Source organism: Rutilus rutilus (assembly GCF_951802725.1).
Source record: "Rutilus rutilus genome assembly, chromosome: 24".
Lineage (NCBI taxonomy): Eukaryota > Metazoa > Chordata > Actinopteri > Cypriniformes > Leuciscidae > Rutilus > Rutilus rutilus.
In genome coordinates, this window is record NC_140228.1 from 14,802,954 (window position 1) to 14,827,347 (window position 24,394).

The 24,394-nt window shown below is 36.3% G+C and overlaps 1 protein-coding gene across 1 annotated transcript; it reads left to right on the plus strand.

Annotated features, from left to right (window-relative positions):
- Window positions 1-1,200: 1,200 nt before the first annotated feature.
- Window positions 1,201-23,919, plus strand: cpa6 (carboxypeptidase A6; the record flags this gene model as incomplete). Its single annotated transcript, XM_084398620.1, has 11 exons — window positions 1,201-1,313; window positions 6,742-6,817; window positions 14,009-14,133; window positions 16,549-16,663; window positions 18,056-18,157; window positions 18,260-18,364; window positions 19,855-19,965; window positions 20,143-20,233; window positions 21,280-21,482; window positions 22,455-22,539; window positions 22,716-23,919. 11 exons carry the CDS (start codon window positions 1,201-1,203, stop codon window positions 22,904-22,906), a joined length of 1,317 nt encoding a protein of 438 aa, XP_084254746.1. The 3' UTR covers window positions 22,907-23,919.
- Between the last annotated feature and the right edge of the window lie 475 nt (window positions 23,920-24,394).

Sequence of the window (24,394 nt, forward strand, 5' to 3'; positions counted from 1 at the left end):
TTTGAAAAATGTGCTGCTACCATGCAATTACAAAGCCTGGCTGGTTCAAGACCTTTAAACGCACTACAGACTGATATATACAGAATCAAACGGAGGAATGCTGTGGCTACAATTAACGGGAGTCGCAAAGAGCTGGAGGGAGCTATACTCAAAACAAATGCCAGTTGCTATACCTTTTAAAAGGCATCTCTTGGGATGATAGGATGAATAAAGGAATAATTAAATGAAATAATAAACATAATCGGTTCTAGGGTCTACACGCATCTTGCATAAAATGTAATGTGCTGTTTTCGTCTATATATTATATTTTATAATATAATTAGCCTGGCAGATTATAAAAATATCAGGCGGAAAACCCACAGACATACATTGAAGGAGAGACCTGAGCCATGTCCATTGTCCAGAATATCATAGAAACTTGGGAGTGGGCTCTTTTTACTTGGACCATAAGCATTCACCAAAGTAATTTGCATAGTAACATGCTAAAACCATTCAGAACACACTCTCTCTCTCTCTCTCTCTCTCTCTACAGGGGGTGTGATTAATCAACAGCTGATAAATCATAAGTGATGATTTTTGAAAATGTAAAAATTCTGAAAGTTTTCTGTGATTGCGAAGGTTTAGGGGTAGGGTTAAGAGGATATAATATAGAGTTTGTACAGTATAAAAAGCATTATGTCTATGGAAAGTCCCCATAAAACATGAAAACACAATGTGTGTGTGTGTGTGTGTGTGTGTGTGTGTGTGTGTGTGTGTGTGTGTGTGTGTGTGTGTGTGTGTGCGTGCGTGCGTTTGCGTGCTTAATACAAAAATACAAAACCTAGTTAGTTCATCTTAAAAAGTCAAATAAAAACCACAACATCCATGACATCAACTGTGACGAGGCAGAATTCCGCTCTTAATTTAAACTTGAGCACTTCCACTGATCTCACTCCAACGCAGGGATTCTGTTCCCAACCCCTCTGACACACCACGTCACGTGACCACACTTCCAAAAACACTTTAAAAGACTCGGGATACCACCAGAATTCCCACATGAATGATTTCACACCTCTACCTCTCAAGAAATCGTCCCAGGAGTGGACAAACAGGACAGAAAAGTCTCACAGTTCCTTACCCTGTGATGAGTTCCATTCAGCATCCATATGCAAAGCTCAGCCTCTGATTAACTGCTGCAGAATCGCCGTTTAATGCATTAATATGGCATTGACAATCACAGACTTGTCCAGTACGGTTTTATTCGGATGTGTTATCATTTTCAGCACCGTGCTCTATCCTGTTGACTCTTATCTCTACAACAACCGTTACGTCGGGTAAGTGTTTCATTCATTCAAAGTTTTTAAACTACAGTTGTAGTGTGAGAGCACTCGTTCAAATAGCAAGCGCGCGCGAACGAATCGTATTGAACAGTTGAAAGTTCGTGAATTTTGTAATTCGCACACGTAGACACAGAATATACATAACATAATCAAACACACAGCGATAGATTATAGTTTTTAACTAAATGTTTATGTGATTACATAAAAATAACGTGTAAAAAGCGCACCCGGTGACTTTGTGATAGGATAGGTTGAGTCCAAGTATGTTGGTTCAAAAAGAATTATCCGAATGAACCGATTCCAGGGCGTAGGGACCAGGGGGAGTAGGCTAGCAAAATAGTTTTGAATCATTGAAGTGCACTCAGCGCCTCCGCAAATAAAGACTAGAGATCAGTCTGTCTCTTCTTATGTCAACACTGGCTTTATAAAACAAAGCAGTTTCAGCGTGCCAAGATTTTTCCTTTGCTGAGGTTGAAAAGCACTCCTTAAGTGACATCTTAAAAGTATGCAGTTGGTCTCGACAGGTATAAGCACGAAGTGCAAAGAACTTGATCACAAGGACGCATAGGCTAATTTAAGAAACATTATATGTGTGATCTTTTGTTTATTTTTGGTAGATTACCAGGTGGTTTGATATAATCTGATATCAGAGATATTAAAAAGTATTTTGATCTATAGGTCTAAGTGAATTTTAAATTGAATTTCATGGCAGATATAGGCCACGTACTTATGCTTATGGTGGATCTCTTATCACCACTGTGACCATTTTTTAGATTTTCATTGTGGAAATGTCACTCTTGTACTGGATCGTTTTACATCTAACACTCATTCTGAAGTCCATCCCACAGGATTCCCATAGTCATGGAATATCTATATTGGGAATTTTTCTTTTAATAAAAATTATATCCAGGCCTTAAAAAACTTAAAAATTAATGCAATTTTAAAAAGTCATGGAAAAGTAGGCCTTTTAGTTAACAGTAAAGAGTGTTAGGGAAAGTTACTTTTAAAAGTAATGCGTTACAATATTGCGTTACTCCCTAAAAAAAGTAACTGTTACTTTTTAAGAAAAATAATGCATTAGGCCTACATTACTTTTGCATGACTTTTTCTTACCTGTGCTGGGCTTGCTTGCTTGTTTCATAATTAAAACATATTTACATTTTAACTAATGCAAAGGATCTTTTACACCAAAAGTGAAATGAATAAGCCTCAGACTGAAGGAAATGCAAATTCTCGTCTGTATAGTAGAAGGCGCAGCTCAAACAAACCTTTCATCTAGGCTGCCATTGCAGAAGAATAGAATGCAGGAGAAGAAAGTTCAACACACTTACTTCAGCAATAAAAAATTAAACACAAATGTGATGTTTAACTATAATGTATATGGTTAATTGGATCAAAGGTCAGCATACATTGGTTACTAAAGTGAGATTAAATACATAAAGTGTTTTGTATTTTTTAACATATTTAATTAATGCAGGTTTGTCTAATATTCTGAATATTTCACAGTTTTTATTCATTTTGGGGAATACTGAATCTGTTTTTGTGAAAGTGACATGAGTAAATGAATGCTCACATTGAGTCTAGAACTACTATAACCAGCATCATGTTTACACACAACGCCTCTGCACTTACTCCCGGTTTCTCTCAACATGAGGACAGGAGAGGTGTCAGTGAAAAAATGGGTAAACAAAGTGACTTGAGTAAAACAGAGTAACTCAGATAGTTTTTTGTAAATTTAAAAGTAATGTGTTGTAGTTACTTGAAAAAGTCTGATTACATAACTCGCATTACTTGTGATGCGTTATCCCCAACACAGTTATTGAATATACCATTTTATATACTATCATTAGCTAGAAATTGCTCTTGTAAAATCTCCATACATTTTTTATTCTGTCATAATCTAACTCTCATGGCATTCCATACTAATATGACTTTATGTGAGAGACTGAAATAAAAGTCACCATACTTTCATTGTATATTTTTCCACATAATGAAAGTGAATGCTGAATGGAGGTTGTCATTCTGCCTAACATCTCTTTTTGTGTTCCATGGAGAAAAGAAAGTCATACACTGGTTGAAGCATATGAGAGTGAATAAAATATGAGAGATTCTTTGTGAATTTGGGGTGAATTTTCATCTTTCCGTTTGAATGAGTCTGGAGTTCTGCTGCTATTCTACTTAAGACAGCTATACTTTCCTTATGTAAAATTTTATTTCCACTTTATACAGACACCTCATTTCATCAGTATATTAATGTTAAGCAGTATTTTTTATTTTTTTTCATAGCCTCATTTACGAATTATTCAATGCAAGGAAGCTTAAAAGAGCAAAACAATTCACAAAAAGGTGAAAACACTTGTTTTCTACTTGTCAGGGAGTGATCTAAATGCTAACCCGATCAGAGTGAGAACGGCCTGTCAGAACATAAAGAGAAACAGAGTAATGAAAAGTACACTTCCTCCATGTGGTTATCTGAACTGTAATATAGATATGATGTATCGAATGTTTTTGATTGATTTTCTTGTGATGTTTTTGTGTGGGATGATCTTATACTTACCAAGGCTGCATTCATTTGATCAGAAATATTATACAAAAATATTAAAATATGATTACAATTTAAAATATCTGTTTTCTGTTTTAACATATTTAAAATTGAAATTCATTCATGCGATGGCAAAGATAATTTCTCAGCATCCAGTCTACAGTGTCACATGATCCTTCAGAAATCATTCTAATATGCTGATTTGATTATTATTTGAATATTTTTGTGGATACCTTTGACCTGAACTCAAACTTTTGAAAAGTAGTGTAAATAAATAAATAATTAAATTCATTTTCTGATCAGCATGACTATTAAGAAGTGTTGCTTACTAAGATTTTTTTTCCCCAGGTTAAAATTTCAACATCCCATCAGTTAGCATTTTTTACTGAGTAGGGTGCTATAAATTCCTGTCCTGTATAGGGTCAGTCATTGTGTTTTTCTCCATTCCATCAGATGGATAGTTTACATTGGGCTATAAAACGCACCAATCAACGCCTCTTCACGTATGTGAGGGTGTGAAGCCAAGAGGAATAACATCATTCCTCACACATTCACACACCAATGTGTGATTGACTTGCCAGCTGACATAGACAGAGAAGGTTCCGGATGTTTCACTATATAATATCAGGGCCGAAGTCAGGAAATAGGAACAACCAACAGGAAACACTAAAACAGCATGCCATGCACAAGAAGCACCCTATATAGTCAGCAAAATAAACGAGAGCATGAAGAACCTTGTACCCTGCAGCTGAGGAGGGGTTTATTATTTATTTAAAGCATACGCAGATATTGCATGACACCACACAATAAAGATTCTGTGGGAAATACCATCCAAGACACAAAATACCACACACAAAGACATTACAGGTGTGGCGTCAAGCACAATTTCCTCTGCTTTTACCATTAGTGGGAGATGACGTCCTTAATGATGAACTGAGACCATTTTTGTGGCTTTCTTGTGTAATGATAGAGCTGGAATGGAGCTGCTTCGCACAATTACACCTCAAAAAAAGGAGAATGTAACCTGGAGCGTCAGCGTCACTCAAAGCCTAAAAATAGCAGATTGCTTTTAGTGATGTAATGAGGTCATATTTGGTGTGTTTCGAACCGTTTCAGAGAAAATAACCCTATGAAATGCCTTTATGTGTTAGCTGGCTCAATAAAACTGTCTGCTGGCTGTCACTCTTGGAAATTTTCACTGGTACTATTGCTCATACTTAGAGAGGATTCAAACGATCCCCTATTAAACTTCAGCATGACATGTTTTTGCTACAAACATAAATCAAACCACAAATCATGCAGCTTGTTCAGAATAGTTGTGCTGATATTTATCTCAGACTTAAGATTTTCACTCGGTAGACAATATAATGGGCAAAAAAGTCCCATAGACTCACACTGACTGCTAATTGTCTTCAAAATACAGTGATTTTCAGGGAATTTTAGAGCAATGTTGAAAACTTAATATTTTTGTAGAAACTGTTATGCTTTTTTTTCAGGATACTTGAATAGAAAGTTCAAAAGAGCAACACATTTTAAAATCCTTTGTAAATTATACATATTTTTAGTTTTGATCAATTTAGTGTATCCTTGTTGATTAAAAGTATTAATTTCTTAAAGTCCCCCTTTGGTGAAAATCAAGTTTTTAATGTTGTGTATGTGTCTATGTGGTGTTTTTAATGTGCTTTAAGACAAACTATGTGCAAATTCAATGTCAAAGTCAACGCCATTGAGGATTCTCTCCTTAAAACTGCAGTGAGTCTGCAAGTCTCAATTGCGATTTGAAATTGCTGGTGTTTCTGGCGTCGCAAACTATGTTGTCACTTCAACATGTACGTCTTTAGCATATCATTAAAGGGTTAGTTCACCCAAAAATGAAAATTCTGTCAGTAATTACTCACCCTCATGTTGTTCCAACCCGTAAGACTTTCGCTCATCTTCGGAACACAAATGAAGATATTTTTGATGAAATCTGAGAGCTGTCTCACTCCTTCATAGGCTGCAAGGTAATTGATATCTGCCAGCCAAGAAAAGTTAGTAAAGACACCGTTAAAATAGTCCAAGTGACTACAGTGGCTCAACCTTAAGTTTATCAAGCGACGAGAATACTTTTTGTGCGCAAAAAAACAACAAAAATAACGACTTTAACATTATAAGGCATGGAGAATTTCTTTCACAGGAAAAAACGTCAATTTTGGTGATCAAAGATGAGTTTTAAAGGTGCATTGTGTAATATTTAGGAGGATCTGTTGACAGAAATGCAATATCAAATACATGGTTTCAGTGGTGTATAAAGACCTTACCTAAATGAACCGTTATGTTTTTATTACCTTAGAATGAGCCATTTCTATTTACATTCCCCTTACATTGAAATGCGCCGACATGTTTCTACGGTGGCCCTAAACGGACAAATGCGTTTCCTCACTATGTTGTTCTTCGTGCAAAGAAGCTAGCTAAAGTCAGCGAATAAAACACTGACACAATGATGAACAAGTACTGTAACAATAATATTCGCAATAACATATCGTTTTACTGAATAATTAAGTTAACCTAATTTCTTAATTTATCTTTGTAAAGAAACCTCATTACTTAACTGGCTACTCTCTACTGTCTCAGACGATGACATATTTTCCTGTCGGCCACCGTAACTTCTGTTGGTTGCAATTCGCAACCTCACCACTAGATGCTGCTAAAAATTACACAGTGCACCTTTAAGGGATAAAGGTATTGATACTAATAATCATGGTGAAATATAAATTAATTGGTTTTATATAAGCATACAATCATTTACTCAGTCAAAAAAGGCCGTTTTATTCCTGTATTTTGATTTGATTCCTGTGCCAGTGCATACTTTACAATAATTGCAATGCTTTGTTTCTGCAGTGATCAAGTATTCAGAATAATCCCCAGCAGCAACACAGAGGTTCAAGCAGTCAAACAGCTTTTCCAAAACCTGACGGTGAGTCCCTTATTTCTACAATACTCCTGTAACATTAAACATGAAAAACAAAAGCAAACCACATCACTGTAAAAAAAATATTGTTGGTTTAACTTAAAAAAGTTGCCTTAAAAATTTGAGTTCATTGAAATTAAAAATGTGAGTTAATTCAATGAAGGAGATTGGTTTAATCAATCGAAACTTGAAATATTATGTTATCTGAACCACATTAATTATTTAAGTTGATTTGACAAAAGATAAAAAGTTGTGATAACTGCTATATGTCACTGCTACACTGTAAAAATGTATTGTTAAAAAGTAAGTTACTGGTTGCCTTAAAATTTTGAGTTCATTGAAATTAAAAATTAGAGTTAATACAATGAAGTAGATTGGTTTAATAAATAGAAACTCAAAATATTATGTTATCTGAACCACATTAATTATCCAAGTTGATTTGACAAAAGATAAAAAGTTGTGATAACTAATCATGATCATTTTTTACAATGTATAGAAGATGAGTTGCGTTACATGAATCATGGCAAATAATGTCTATCGAAACCTTTTCTCCATCAAATGTTCTTCTATACTGGGTAAACAGTTTTTAGTTTATCAGTGCTACAGTCCTTATCTATTTTTTGCACCACCACCACTCTGCCATTCTCAGCACCAGTGATGCATGAACATCCTCAGCTTCTTTTAAGAGTCAGACAAGAGTTCCCTGACACCATGCCACCATTTCCTTCAGAAATATACTTATAGGCTGCCTATACAAACAGCGAACACAAGCAGCAGTGAGAAATGTGGTACACTATATTAAAAGGCAAATTAAATGTCATCAGTAGCCATTCATTTCCATAAGGTTAGACTAGTTAGTCTGTCTGTTGACAGGCCATTCAAATTAGCTGTGTATTCAGACTAAAAGTTTGTGCAAGCAACATACATCACAAATATTTCATTATATTATAGTAGGTGTTTTGCCAGTGACAGATTTTTTGGAGGCTCTTACAAAGGATGAAATGGACTTGTTTCCCTATCTGCTACCTTTGATGTCACCAGGATTGTCTCTATAAGCGTTTGAGGAAACTTGGGACATTTTTGCTGTCTTAAAGTGACATAATCCCTGTTGACAGGCAACATGAAACGGAAAATGGAAAAATAGGCATTTAAGTATGAACACATGCCCCTCAGCTGATCGAAAACAAGATATACTGACATGGCCATTTGAAGAAAATAAGTTTATAAGCTTATCAACGGCTCTTAAAAACATGACTAGAAAACACAGAGTATCACACTCTTAAAAGAAATGGTTCTATTTAGAACCAGAAATGGTTCTATCACCCGCTTCATATATGGAACTCCAAAATGGTTCTATATAGAACCATTTAAAAGGGTTCCATAAAAAGAACCCCAAATGGTTCTTTGAATCCAAGTTAGATGGTTCTAAATAGAACCATTTAAGGGTTCTTTATTATTAAACGAGTTATTATTAAATAAGAAAATATAAACAATCCAGAACGCAACGCATGTACGCACCAGGGAGCATTTTTACGATTATTTGTTTTTAATGTTCCCTTCGATAGATTAAAACCATCACAATATGGTATACAAAATAAAGAAAACTCCTGGTTAGTTTATTTTTTTCTTCACAAAATGATTTGTCAAAAAGTTAAACTATAATATATTAGGAAATATAAGTTTCATGCTAATGTACAGCTCATATTCATATTTGTTTACTCTTGTTTTTGACTACAGCAGTCATTCTCATGGGTCTTGACTCAAAAAGCTTTGTGAATGTGTTGTGTAATCTTTAGTTTACACTTCAGTCATAAAACATGAATTATAGAACCATTTTAATAAAAAAAGGTTCTTTGCTATGCAAGGGTTCTACATAGAACCATTTTTTTGGTAAAAGGTTCTATTGGCCAAGTACTGAACCCCAGGGTTCTATATAGAACCTCGAGGAACCCTTTTTTTTAAGAGTGCACATTTAGTCCAAATCCAATTCTATGTTTTAAATTCCTACATATTCACACTATATCTTTAAGGAACACATTATAGATTTAGCATTATTCTATAGTTGGTAAAAAAAATATCAGAATATCTGCTCAAACTGAGCCATGTTGAACTTTACAGTGCTCAAGAAATTGGGGTCACTGCACTAACAGAGAGACGTTTTCAGGTCTGCACTCACACGAAACTGTCTGCAAACTATTATATCAATTTAGTCATTGATAGGGTTGTGTGCTACTTGGCTGGATTTCCTCTTGGCTGAAGTAAGGCAGAGGTCTTTCAAACAGGTGTCCAGGGACCCCTGGGGGCCTCAAGAGGGTTTGAGGTCTGCAGAGAAAAAAGAAAATATTTTACATTCTTTTATTATTATTATTGATTGGGAAAATCTTTTAGAATTAAATAAAGTCTCTCTTCAGGTTTATAGATTTAACATTATTCTAATGGTTGGTAGAAAAAAGTCAAAGTCATTTTTAAAAATGTATTTTGGCTTCATTACAATAACAATGCAAGCTTGCCACGGAATAAAACAATTTAAAAATAATTGCAACTTTTTTTCTCAGAATTGCGAGATATAAACCTGCAATTGTGAGTTTAAAAGTATAATTCTGAGGGAAAAAAGACAACATGCAATTGCGAGTTTATATCACACAATTCTGACTTTATAACTCGTAATTGCGAGTTTATATCAGAAAGTCAGAATTGTGAGATAAAAAGTCGCAATTACCTTTTTTATTTTTTATTCTGTGGCGGAAACAACCTTCCATAAATAAAAATATAAAAGCCAATTATTTAATTTAGATAAAAAAATTTACTAATACAATGGCATCATATTTGTGTGTTGTCACAGTATAAATGGGTCTTTATAAATCAAAATACATCTGCCTTTGAATAGGCAGTCCCTCACAAGAGAATCTTCAGCATAAAAAAGGCCATCATTCAAGTTCAACATATTCCCATCCCCTGCGAGCAGGACTCTCATTTTACCATATTTAAAGGTGCAATAAGAAATTTCTGAGAAACACTTGATATTTGAAACCAGTCCAAACAAACACACCCCTCCCTTCATTGCTCTGCCCCCAAAATGCATGAACACACAATGCAAGAGGGGATGTATTTTTGTCATAGCTGAAGCAAAATAAGGGTTTCCCTTAAAAAGAACACAGTGTACTGAACATTCCATCTCCTTTAACTTGACCAGCCGTGATGATGATTACCTTTCTGATAGTATAGCTGATCTGAGCAGTTTTTTACAGTCACTGCCCAAACCAATAATGGACCACTCAAAAGCAAGAGAAAGACAAGGAGAGGGAGAAAGAAGACAGTTAAAGGGATATTTCACCCCTGGAAAGATGAATGTGTATTTAAATTGTATTTTAGAAGTTGGTGCCTTCTAGACTGAGAAAAGTCAGAAAATGTATTTTTGGCCCATGTGGATGAAAGACAACAACTCCCAGAATGCACTTGCTTCGCTGCCTTATGAGGCCACTGCCAAGCCACACCTACCGGTTACAGAGGGCAGTATCTGAAGAAATGATACAACTAGGCTACTAGTTGACTCGAAACTGAAAAGACGCCATTTTATCGTGAGATCCCACCCCCTATGGGCGGGTTGAAAACATGCGGACTGGCTGTAGTCTCTAGCCTCTGGCCAAAAAAGCCTCCTATGACGCAATGACGATTTTTGCGTCATCTGAGATTTTCTTCCAGACACACAATACAGAAATCTCTCGTCTCAGGGGGACATGAGGGAGGAAAGCACGGTCATTCGAAAATACTACCGGGTTTCTACTGATACAAAGCTTAATGCTAATCGGTGAAGTATCCCTTTAAACAATCAGTACACGCAGTAAACTGTAATGAATCTGTCAAGCTTTCCATTAACAGATGATGCTGTACAAGTTTTATCAAAAGGCCTCTCATTTGCTCCGATGCATAAACGACAAAAATTTACTTATTCCGTTTCCATTGGAATTTGCAGTGTAGAGCATGATATGGACGAACAACACACACACCGGGTAATGTGTCAAAAAAGAATCAGGAACCTCTAAGAAATCCCTCAAATCTCTCTTTTTGCCTCCAATACAGAATGCAACCACCAATACCTTTGTTTAAAAAGGTCAATCATGATGTAGAATTACTTTTTAAGAAGGATGTCAAATCATTCAAAATCATGTGCTGCAAATACGCTGCAACGCAAATCCATTCCACAGATTTCCCCCCAAAATTACAACAGAAATTGCCTAAAAAGCCATGCGAACAATTAATACAATCACTAGCATTCCTAATGTTTGTATAGTCAGTTGTTCTCTTTTTTTACCACCTGCTTTTTTTAGAAGACATGTTCTTCATCTCAATCTCATGCTTTCTTTGTGCATCTGTTTCAAGATCATACCATGGTATGATCAGCCACAAACCATCAAAAAAAAAAAAGTGTCAAATCTGTTTCAGCTGCCAGGTTTGTGAGCATCTGTTAGGAATGCAGCACGGCGGTGAGGAGTTTTTCTGCCTGCATGTAACCAGCTCTGAGTGGACCTATTTTATGACTGATTTTCCTGCTTTTAACCAAGAGCTATCACTTGAAGGGTTCTATTTAACATATGGCATATAATTTTACATGCAAATACATATTGTATGCCAATATAATTCAGAACTGTTTTTAGTGCAATTTTCAGTCATAGTGACTTGGCAGCCGCACAAAATCTGAGGTTATGCTTCAGGGACTGGTATGGGCTGCTACAAAGGCTCTGGCATATGTTGGCAATCTAAAGTGGTTTTGTGGATCCACACACAGAAATAGATCATTTTAATCAAACACTGTGATCATGTTGGCTCGCTGGAGCTCTGCATGATTCAAACTCTCTGTGAATGGGCTGAGTCAGAAGGTCTCTGATCTACAGATCTTACAGCACTGGGAAAAGCTGTATCAGTCATCTCAACTCTGGTTCAAAGATCTAACAACATGTGATAAACTGCTTGAATTTCAAGAACCTGATTTCAGATTGCTTTATCTGTTAATTTTGGTTTGTTTTTGGATTTAGTTAGTGTCCGTGAACAAATTTATTTATTTTGTTTGGAGCTAAAGGGAACATAATGTTATGACCATGTTCTTATGTTCACATTGAAATGATGTATGGGGAATATAGTAGCTCATGTTCTACATGTTCTTACATATCGGTTTGGATAGTTAAACAAAAAATTGTCTACGCAAGTGAGATTTCTTAAAGGGGTCATATAATGCCATTTTTGTACAAGCTAATGATTCTTTAGGGTCTAAATTAAAAGTTTGTAATATTCTTTAATTAAAAATTCTCATTAGTATTGTAAGAAAACACTCATTTTACCTGGTCAAAAACAGCTCTGTTTTCAGCACGCCGTTTAAGTGCATGTGTCTTTAAATGATAATGAGCTTTGCTCACCCCGCCCCTCTGTTCTGTGCGTACTGCGTACACAGTTTTAATAACACAATAACCATAACGCGTTGTTCATTATAAACGTGGGATTATGAATTATATTGAGAACGTCATACATAGAAAACATGCCGTAACATGCCGCATTCATTGTAAAGCGTGCAGCAAGCGATTTGCAAAGATTAATATAAATATTAATATAAAGGTTAATAAAACGTTACACTCACTTCTTCTTCTGGAGGTGCAGCAGGAACACGAATAGTTGGTACCGATCCTTTTTTCAGGAGCAGCTTCTTAGCAAAACCAGCTTTATAACGTTACTGACCCTCGTTTGTAAAACAGTCTGGTGTGTGAAATGATTCGCGCAAACATGAAAGCATTGACGTTGATTGTGGGGAATATTCCCTTCGAAAACAAACTCAGCCACTGCGTCTTCAGCGGTTCGGATTTAGGAACATCAAAATGACTGCTGTGTTCCTTATTACACCCAAGAGCAGAACACCACAATCGCTTAGACGCCATTCTGCTCATAGACAGTGCTCCAGCGTATCAACAACGACCGCGCCGGTCCGCGCGGACTATGATTGACAGCTCGCTCACGAGCGAGGGCGGGTCTGTGTTGAAACGCTGCTGTCAATCAACAATCGTGGGAGGGGAACGGCTTGATTTGAGATGGGGGAAAACATATAAGAAGATTAAAAAAAAAACCACTGGATGCATTTTTAGCATTTTATGATGGTTGTGTACAGGCACTGCCAACACACATTTCAGTACAATCAACTTATAAAAGTGCATGTACCATTATATGACCCCTTTAAATATCTTCATTGCTTCTGATTCACAGCAATGACATTAAATGGAGAGTAAATTGAGACGTCTCCAGCTTCTCAGGTGCAAAATCTCAGTATAATGTCAAATGTATCTCCTAAAGTTTCACAAGCAATCTCAATAATGTCTCTAACTGTGTTCACATTTGCCGAAACACCAAATTTGCAATCAAAACCCATGAGATAGGAAGTCATTTCTCAAACATTTCTCAAATTCTTACCAGATCAAATTCTCTGAGCTGTTATTTGCATTCATTTTACATCTATTGTCAATATTGTTATTTTAGCAGAAACATTGAAGACAGTTACTTAAACTTTAACTTGCCCTCCACCAAAACTCTCAGATTTCATTCGCATTTTCACATACTCAATGTTCGATGGTTCATAACCAGATATGAAACACATGAAAGCCAATGTTATTTGATATCAGTGCCATCCGATCTGGTATGCCAAAAGTGAATATAAACAATTGGGATTGTCATTTGACAATGATAGTGATGTTTGAGAAAGATATTTCCACGGAAGAAAGAAAGTCATACAGGTTTGGAACAACATGAGGGTGAGTAAATGATAAAAGATTTTTCACTTAAGCAGCTAGGTGTCACGTGTCAGTGTGTATGTTTGAACATGTTTATGTTTTGCCTTTGTTCTTTTCCCGCCACTCCTTTGTTTCTATGGTTACCATCATTATCAGTTCAGTTGTACCTATTTAGTCATCGTCATTATCTGTCTCACCTGTGTTCTGTTAATCTGTGTAATCTGTGTTTGCATTTAAGTTCTGTCTGTTCTGTCAGTCCTTGTCCGATCTCCGTCTTATTTAGTGTGCGTGTTGTTACCTGTTCTGCCGTCCTGTGTTTAATTACTAATAAACCTTCGTTGTGGAATTATATCCTCGTTTCCGTCTGCCTTCCTGCAAGCCACCGTGACACTAGGCACATTCCTGCTTTGATCTCAGTGATGTTCTGCAGGTGGACCTTTGGCAGCCCAACAGCGCATCTTTGATTCGAGAGAACAGCCCAGTAGACGTTCATGTGGGACGGAACAAGACGCAGTGGCTGAGAAGACATCTTCACCAAGCGCACATCTACTATGAGTGAGTTTCCTCCTTCTCCGTTAGATCATTAGAGTGAATTTCTCTCATATTCTCCTGTGGGACAAGTATCGGTTTCTGGGGGACATGCGTTAGAGTTATCTACTCGAATCCTTCTGACTTTGATTTCCATGTGCTGACGGACCCAGAAACCAAGGCATGATTCAAAGTACTCTTTCAACCACTCGCCCCATCAATCATCCGGATCAACAGTAACGATGAAGCTTATCTCATGCGCCACAGCCAGCAACACTTTCATTGTCATCCCTTTTCCCCAGGGAGGCCTTTTCTTTCATATCCTCTCTCCTACTCATGGCTGATGTATTTGAGCATATTTACGGGCAGAAGTGATACCTCTGAGGATTCTGGGTGATGGGATAGGTTGCATCTAGGACTTTGTTTACTCTAGTTAAAAAAAACTCCATCCATGTTTGGATGGTTTGACAGGTCATAAAGATAAATTATGGCATTCCTATTCTAGCCAAAAACAAAAACAAAAAAACAGGCAAAGATGGAGTTTAATTCTTTTTTTTTTTTCATGTTATGATGTTTTATTAAAAATGTTCGAGAGGAGCACGTTCAAATGATCTATCCAATCAGTACGATTGGAGGCCTATATATATAGTCGACAGTCTTTTCTGCATCCCTCCACCACCCCAATCCTCACTCTCGGGTAGTTCCTGTCCCAGCCAGGGATACAGGGGAGTACTCTAGTTTCGGGCCACATTCCGAGCTCCGAGCCCTCCCCGGGATAGCACGCCATCTAATTTTTGCTCTGTTTGTGACAAGATGATCAATGTTGCTGATATATAGAGTCTACCTTTAAACCTTAATTAGGATGAAAATACTGTACAGTATATAATGCATTATAAAAGCATATATTAATAATGTACCTGTCACAATTATGTTAGTTTCATTGGCTGCGTCCGAAATTGCATACTTCCCTACTATATGGTAGGCAAAAAAGTCTACTACTTCCAGCAAGATTCTGAAGTATGCATACGATGGACATTTTACTATCCCATGAGGCCACGAGAGAGGACTGGTGAATGGCAGTGAAGCGACATAACTGACACTGGTAGGTCACATTATAATGACGTTGTGGCAGATGTCCGGATCACATTCATACTACACAGTACACACATTCATAGAATGTACTTTTTTAGCAGTCGTGAAGTAATTACTTCAAAATAAGTACTAACTAGAGAGTGCGATTTCGGACGCAGCCATTGTGTTTTGGTTTGGTTCTCTTCTTTTCCTGTTTCCCATATGTTCCCAATCCTAGTTTGTGTCCATGGTTACTGATTATGACAAGCACCTGTCTCTAATTCTGTTAATAAGCTATCCTGTGTAAATAAAGGTGAGTTCACGCTATGTCGTAATTACCGCAATAACATGATTTAAATTTTTTAAAAGCGTTCATATCATCGTATAGAGCTCGTAAATATATATTGTAAGATGGGAATTGTCTGAGAGCTCCTACTTGTACCACGTGACTGCTGTACCACCTGACTGCTGCAGTTTCATTTAGGCGTTGATAGTGGTGCCATAGAAAGGATGCGAACAGCTCCGAATATAACGTCACGTGTTGTCATCTTGAGACTATGCGGTTATTACAACATGGCGTGAATGCAGCATAAGGCCCTCATGTTTTTTCCTGCCATGTGTTTTCTGCTGTTTGGCTCATTAATAAAGATAACTCCATTTAGATCCTTCTCGAGTTTGCCTGATCTATCATGACAGCATCTTATAATGCATTGTCTCATGAATAATTGTAACCACAGTTATAATACATTAGAATTCTTATGTTAAACCTTTAGAAAGTGTAATGTATTAAAACACATGACAAACAACCAATTTCATATGTAACAAGGAAAATTATAAACATGACAAACTACAAATTTCATATGTTACCAAAAAATCTTGAATTATTCTCATGTTAGAGGCATAAACATTTTAATTTTCATTAGTGTTAAAATCTTACAAACATAAGTAATGGCCGTCAGCTGGTCATTATTGTAAAATAACAGCCAACAGGATGATCATGGCCTTGATGCAAAGAACTTTACATGACTACTTTGCAAATAAACTACAGTAACTAAGTGCAAAACAATAAGAACAATGTATTAAAAAATACATATTTTTATCATTTTCAAAAAAAAAAAGAACTGCATAGCAAAAAACATTGAGAAAATCTAAATTCATCTAATGTTCTTTTTGTGACTGTCTGATTAATGTGCATATTATATATTTTTAAACTGTGTTCATTGCTTCCTTAACTCTGGCGTTAGATGCAGAAATGATTATGTGTAGTGTGTACATAAGTATCTGAGTAACCCTGAAAACTGCCATTAAACGGTTTGATACACAGTGATGTGCTTTCATCATCCCCTCCCTGACACCCCACTGTCTCCACAGGGTGCTCATTTCCAATCTCCAAACCCAAATTGAGAAACAGACCGGATACCGTTCCTCCAGAAAGCGCAGATCGGAATTGCAGTATGACTATGAAGTGTACCATCCTTTGGAAGAGGTGAGCGTATGGGTGGAAGTTAATACACATGGTAATTTTTATGTAGTGAGATAAAGAAGACAGAGATTATTTTCCCTGTCTGCCACTCCGTCTTTCTCTCAAAAGAAGGCTGATTTTCACAGGCTGACAGCCTTTGATTGAGAAGTGCATTTGCATTTGGTTGTGGCCCAAGAAAAACAGATCTCAGGAGGTTTTCTTCAGTGCCGCCCTTTACTCTCAGGTCTTCTCCTTCAGACCGAGTGCCAACTTCAGCTGTACATTGTAAACTGTGATTTATTCTCATGACATGATGATGAATAGGAAAGCCTTCAGAGCAGACGAGGGCTGGATTACATTCACTTTTAAGGATATAACTCCTCTAGTGCTATTGTAAAGGAAACATTTATAAATAATTCATCAATGGATATTTGAGGTATTGAGTATAGATGACAAAAAAGGTCAAGACACAACAAACCTTTTTATACAAAAGAAAACACTGTAACAAGAGCTCCTATTTTAACTTTACCACATTAATTTAATATTTAATTTAATATAATATAATCATTTAAAGTAATTCATTAATTCACAAACGAACAAAATCATTCATTCACAAACTAACTCATTCTTTCATAAACTCATTAATTCATTAACTCATTCATTCACAATCAAACAAACAAACACACAAACTCATTCATTCATTCATAAACAAATTCCTTCATTCATTCACGTATGAACAAACTCGTTTATTCATTCATTAGCGAATGAATGATCTCATTAATTTAGTCACAAACAAACTTAATCATTCATTCATTCATTCATTAACTCATTCACAAACTAACTCATTCATTCATGAACAAACTCATTCATTCACTCACTCACTCACTCACTCATTTATTCATTCATTCACGTATGAAAGAACTCGTTCAGTCATTCATTCATGAACAAACTCATTCACTCACTCACTCACTCACTCATTCATTCATTCACGTATGAAAGAACTCGTTCAGTCATTCATTCATGAACAAACTCATTCACTCACTCACTCACTCACTCATTCATTCATTCATTCATTCATAAATGAACAAACTCGTTCAATAAAGATTCTTTTGTGTTCTACAGGGGGGAAACAGGTTTGGGGAACCATGAGTATACATTTTTTTATATTCTTTAAACATCAAATATAATACAACATATATTATTACCGTAGCAATTAAAATAAGTGTCAACACCTTGATGAGCCACAAATTAATTAGAAATGATTGCAGACTAATAGAAATAGGCCTGACCTGCAAAATTAAATGTGTATAAAAATTCACAGAACCCCTAATGTTTGATTTTGACTTTCTGCTGCAAAGTTTTACATGAATACAAGCTGCATGTTAATCTGGAGGATCTGTTCACCCTTTTCGACAGATCCAGAGTTGGATGTTCGAGATGAACCGGACCAACCCGCACCTGGTGGACCTGTTCTCTATTGGTCAGTCCTATGAGGGACGACCCCTCTATGTGCTCCAGGTAAAAGGTGAAGGGGAAGATGGCTAAATTTATGGCCATTCTGTTAAAAACACGCACACATTCTGACTTGCTAGACGGTGTTCTCTGCCCCTCTTCTGTCAGTTAGGAAAGAGAACACGTCCCTTTAAGAAAGCAGTGTGGATAGACTGTGGAGTGCATGCAAGAGAATGGATTGGTCCAGCTTTCTGCCAATGGTTTGTTAAAGAGGTATGTGTTTTCTGTTTGCCACTGTTCTCTTCATGCTGAGATTTAAATCACTGCCCAGCATTCCTCTAACGTTCAATATTTTTATTGTTCTGTTTATTTGTGAGCTGGTGTATTCTGGAACTGTTTCATTCAGTGAGTCTCTAAATTCCTCCCAAATTAATTTGTATAATACATCAGAGCCTCCCCTGAGCTCATCTCATAAACTAATATCAAAGAGTGCCTCTGTGCCACACAAATAAACAGCTCTCAGATCAGCAGCTAACACTGAGTGAGACAAATAGAATTAGATAGAGATCAAAAAAGAGAGAGTTGCTATACCTTCAGTACACCACTATGAGGCAGAACTACTGTATGACAGAGACCTAAAACTGACTGACCCTGAAGTGAACGTTATTAAATGTCTATAGTTCTCTTCAACCCTCCAGCATTTGTGATTTTTCTCTTTCTGCTGTTGGATTAGACTTTACACACAGTAACACTGCATCACTGCTAAATTAAACTAATGTAACATAATTCATATTTTAAAAGACCAAAGGGAGCTTTTAATTATGGAGTAAGTGAATCATCATTGTCAGTATAGTTTACACAGACACGGCAGCTACTGTATGTTCAAAACGGCATACTAACATACTACTTCTACCATGGCTTTTTACCATAATTTTCAATAGCCATTGCTCCAGTCTTCAGTGTCACATGATCCTTCAGAAATCATTCTAATATGCTGATTTGGTGCTCAAGAAACATTTATTTTTTTAGTATCAATATAGTAAATAGATGTGCTGCATAACATTTTTGTGGAACCGTGATACATTTTATTAAGGATTCTTTGATGAATAAAAAAAAGTTCAAAAGAACAGCATTTATACTGTTACCTTTGATCAATATAATGCATGCTTGCTGAATAAAAGTGTTCATTTCGAAAAAAAAAACGAACTAACTCAAGCTTCTGAACGATAGTGTACATTTGATAAAATGCAGTATAAAGCAAACTTTTATACTGTATTTATTTACTGTATTATTATATAATATAAAATAGTATACTTACTTAAAATACTGTACCCGAGATGCAATGCACTCAGTGTGGCCTTCCATTTTCAGCGTGATGAATTAAACAGAAGAAGCATCATGACTTGATTGGACTACCAAAAGTTAAGACAATCATTTATGCAAAATAGTTATTTTTAAGATGATAAACGATTGCCACTGATACTTAAATATGCCATGAGGTCTTATGACAACACTGACTTAATAATTATGGAATACTAAAAACAGTATGTATATACACACACACATATATATATACAGTATATACAGTGTATATATATAATATATTTAATGGAAGAATGGCCTATTTTAATGGGGTATGATTAGAGGAACTGCACACAGACTGCTGTGTTTTTGCTGTATTGAAGTTTATCTGTGGGGAAAACGAGACACACATTTCCTGCATCTATTGAAGTCTGTCACAATTCCATTCACTGTGAACGCAGGCACTGAACTCCTATCAACACGACTCCAGCATGAGACGACTGATGAATCAGCTCAATTTCTACATTATGCCTGTCTTCAACGTAGACGGTTACCATTACAGCTGGAAGACGGTAACTATCTGTTTGACATATGCCTAGATCTCAACATCTCTTCTGTGATGTATGCTGAGCTTACTGAAAAGAATTGTTGGCAGCTCTGTGCTGTTAAACGTGCGGCATGTCTTGCCTTTCTATAAAGCCGGCAGACATTAAAGAGGCAAATATCTGTGGTTTCTCTCTCTCTCTTAGGATCGTTTTTGGCGGAAAACACGGTCAAAGATTCCAAAGTATCATTGTCGGGGGGTGGATGCCAACCGAAATTGGAAAGTCAAATGGTGTGGTGAGTTATTTTACCTGATTTTCAAGCTCCAAATCAAAGAGCCCTGGTGTTCATATAGAAAATAAATAGGCATTCCAGAGTATGTAGACAGACACCATGAAGAGGCCTGACACACAGATTAAAAATGTATCAACAGAATGACATTTAAATCAAACACTATCCTGTACTTGAAATTCCCTATGCAATACATAAGGAAATTAAGATGTTAGAGTATATGTTTGTGAGCATGGTTGCATGCAACTTTCTTAATCATGCTTTTTGACATCTCCGAACACTACAGATATGAGCTGAATGCGTTTCATAATATGGTAATACTAAGAATCTTTTGATGTGAGCCTAAGACATTCATCGACTGATGACTAGTTCAGTTATAAAAGATGAAAAGATCAGTATACTGTAGCTGGTTACTAAAATGTGTTGCGTTTTTAACACTATTTATTGATTTTTATTTTATTTGTTTATTTTTCACAGGTTTTTTTGGGGGGGGGCAAAAAAATCCTTTAAATTTAATAATTTTTTTCATTATATTTGTTAATTTTACTCTAATATGGCATCAAATTGTATCTAATGGGATAGAATTTTTTTGCTGGCAAACAGCACATCGGTGGTCTTCCATATAAATCAGCACTAAACCAATACTAACTAGCATTTACCAGCTTTCAAAGTGGTATAAGTTCGGTCGGGTTTTTTTTTTTTTTTTACATGCAGACATGTTTTAGGGCAGATCCATCTGAAAATGTACCTTGTGGTTCCGCTCAGTTGATTTTCTCAAAATTTAAGTTGTTTTTACAGTCTAGTTCTAATATATTTCTGAAGGATAAAAGAAATAATGCTCACCCAAAAATATTCACTCTTGATTCACTGTTAGATAAATATAATACCTGATACCAAAATAGAGAATACATAAGTGTAGAATGATCATGAGCCAGCAAACTCCCAAGGGAGGGAACCTACGACCGCAACCTTGGGCCAGAAAAGGCAAAAATTAAATGATTACAAATAAAGTTACAATTTCTTGCACCTGCTATCTTTGCTGTCTCTGACAGATCAGGGTGCATCCCTGCACCCCTGCGATGACACATACTGCGGTCCCTTCCCTGAGTCAGAGCCTGAGGTCAAAGCTGTTGCCAAGTTTCTACGCAAACACGGGAAACAGGTCAAGGCCTACATCTCGATTCACGCCTATGCTCAGATGCTCCTCTATCCGTATTCCTACAAATATGCCACTATACCAAACTTCAACTGTGTGGTGAGTGATTTCTGTCTTCAGTGATTTCAACTTTTTGTTGGGACATCCTCACAGGCTGCATGCATAAACAATAAGACAACGAATGCATGAGTATATTGACATAAGTGCAACTGCGAGCAAATAACTCCTACTGTATGAAGTAATTTTTTTTACTGAATCAAAAACATACGGTGCAACCACATGCTCCAATTTGTAAGCAAATGACTCCAATGAACAGGTTCTTTTTACTGAATCAAAACACAGCATTATGTAGCATTTGTCTAAATAAAAATAATAAAAATATTATAAAAACAATTACTTACAATAAGTAAGGAGGTTTTTCATTACATATACTGTATGTGTCCAATGATGAAGAAGGTACAAATAATGACAGTCTTTATTAAACATAAGCCAACAACTCGAAACATTGTGCCATGAACAAGCAATACCGGAAAGAGGAATGAGAGAAGGTGAGGAACTACATGATGAATAGCTGTGATTATTAAATGAATATCCATGGTAACTTATTTTGTGGGGGGAAAGAAAACAAAGGAACACAGGCAGGTGATTAAACAGACTGATAAAAAACGAAACCAGGACTAAGCATAACTGTGACAGTTTCGGCCTAAAATTATGAAAGGCCACTAGAGGGTTAAGTAATGTCGGCCTCTACACTATATAATATCTCCACACTTCTCTATATAAGATTCTTTAGTAATCACTGCAAACCATAATTTGCACCTTGGAGTTGTTAAAGCGATTTAGCCTTTAACAAGATAGAACTCAATATCTTCTACCAGAGGGCAAAACATTAAACTCCTCATTAGAATTTGGAATGGCTGAGATATTATTTTTCGGGTTTGCCTCAGTGCAGTTTCCTCATAAATCGACTGGATGGCTGTTTAGCCCACACAATCTTTTGACTACACTTACCACCAAGCATCATTAAGGATCGACTGGATGAATACTTGAACCTCTGCTCTTCCCCCTCAGGAATCAGCAGCCCAGAATGCAGTGAGCGCTCTGTACTCAGCTTATGGAGTGAGATACAGATACGGCCCTGCCTCCACCACGCTTTGTAAGTCAGGCATTGGGTCTTTTCTTCAATCAATGACATATAGCTACTGCATATATGAGTCATCAGCTCTCTGTAAGCCCTCTCAGTTAGACGCCAATCTGTTTTCTGACTCATGACTATTTCTATATCAACAACAGTCAAACGTCCAGATGTGATGTAATGTGTTTCTCTTTCAGATGTAAGTTCTGGAAGCTCAATAGACTGGGCCTATAAGAACGGGATCTCATATGCCTTTGCCTTTGAGTTGCGTGATACGGGCTACTATGGCTTCTTATTGCCGGAAGCCCTGATTAATCCCACCTGTACAGAGACAATGAGGGCAATAAAGACCATCGCCTCAGGACTTCTGAAGAAATGCACCAAATGAAACTTTGTACTTGACTTTCACTCTTTGTCTCATATCTTCTCTCCATCGATTTCACAGTTTAGCCCATAAGCCACAGCAATATCTACAAGCTATGTACAAAAGTGCCTGCATTTTACAAAACATTTTATAAACTACTTTTATAAGCTCTACAAAATGGAAGCTTGTTTCCGCCAATGGAATTAAAACAAGGTAATTGCGACTTTTGAGTTTATATCTCGCAATTCAGAGTTTATTTCTCACAAATTCAAGTTTATAACTCACAATTCTGACTTTCAGTCAAGTCAAGTGACTTTCAGAAGTCAGAATTGTGCAATTTGGAGAAAAAATGTCAGAATTGTGAGATAAAAAGTCTCAATAACCTTTTTTTTTAATGCTGAAAACAAGCTTTCATACTATATTAAACAAAATGGTATAAATGTAAACAGTAAAGTAATGCAAGCACTTGAATTGTGAACTAAATAATTCCCTTGAAAGTGGGTTTTACCTAAGAGGCGAATATACAGTGAGCACTTGCTATACAGACAAGCTTCAAAATAACAGTAATGCCCAAAGAATGTAAATAATGCATACTGAACCTTACAATGGGCTTATTTTAGTGTAGATGCCGTGTGCAGCAGCGGCAGGCGTATATCACTGCAGCTAAAAGACAGCTTTGATTTTGTTTTGAAATGAAATGGTAAAGGTCACCTGGGAATTCAACCTCTCAAATGAGCCAGGCAAGAATACATTAAATTAGCTTTTTGTTTGAAGAAAAACTTATCAAAGTAACCTTTACCTTGTATAATTAACTGTACTTGCAGAGGCAATGTTTACATTTGTATTATTAAGTACTATTAAGTTTTGGAGTTTTATTGTAATAAGCTAGTATTTATTTCAAATATTAATAATATTCTTTGTTATATAAAGTGTCTTGCAAGTTGGCATTTGAGATTTGTTTTCATTGTACACAGATTTTTGTATCGTATTGTTTATTTTATCAACAGGTAGATTATTAAAAGTGGTTTTATCATGATGTAATTTTGCAAGAACATTCCTGCTAAGTCCAACACAATCACCAACAGGCTACAACCAACCTCCAAGAATGGATTATATTATTTGATATAAGGACTAAATTTTAAGTAATGATAAATTGCTTTACCAATGTGAGAAATAAACACAGTGGGGTCGGCTCTTACCCCATTGGCCCAGTCTATAATCCATCCTTGAGTACATGGAATTTATAAGCAATATCACATGAGAAATATCAGATATTCAGTACCACAGCATGATTGGAACTGTGATATTTCTTTTATGCAGCTGTATAACTATGAACAAACAGTTGATAATAGAGCAAATATATCAGATTCTTCTCCTGGAGGCCCACTGTCCTGCAGTGTGTATACAAGCTTCAAAACACCTGTATGGAAGTTTCTAGTAATCCTGTAGACCTTGATTAGTTGGATTAGGTTTGTTTAATTAGAGTTGAAGCTAAACTTTGCTAGTGGCCCT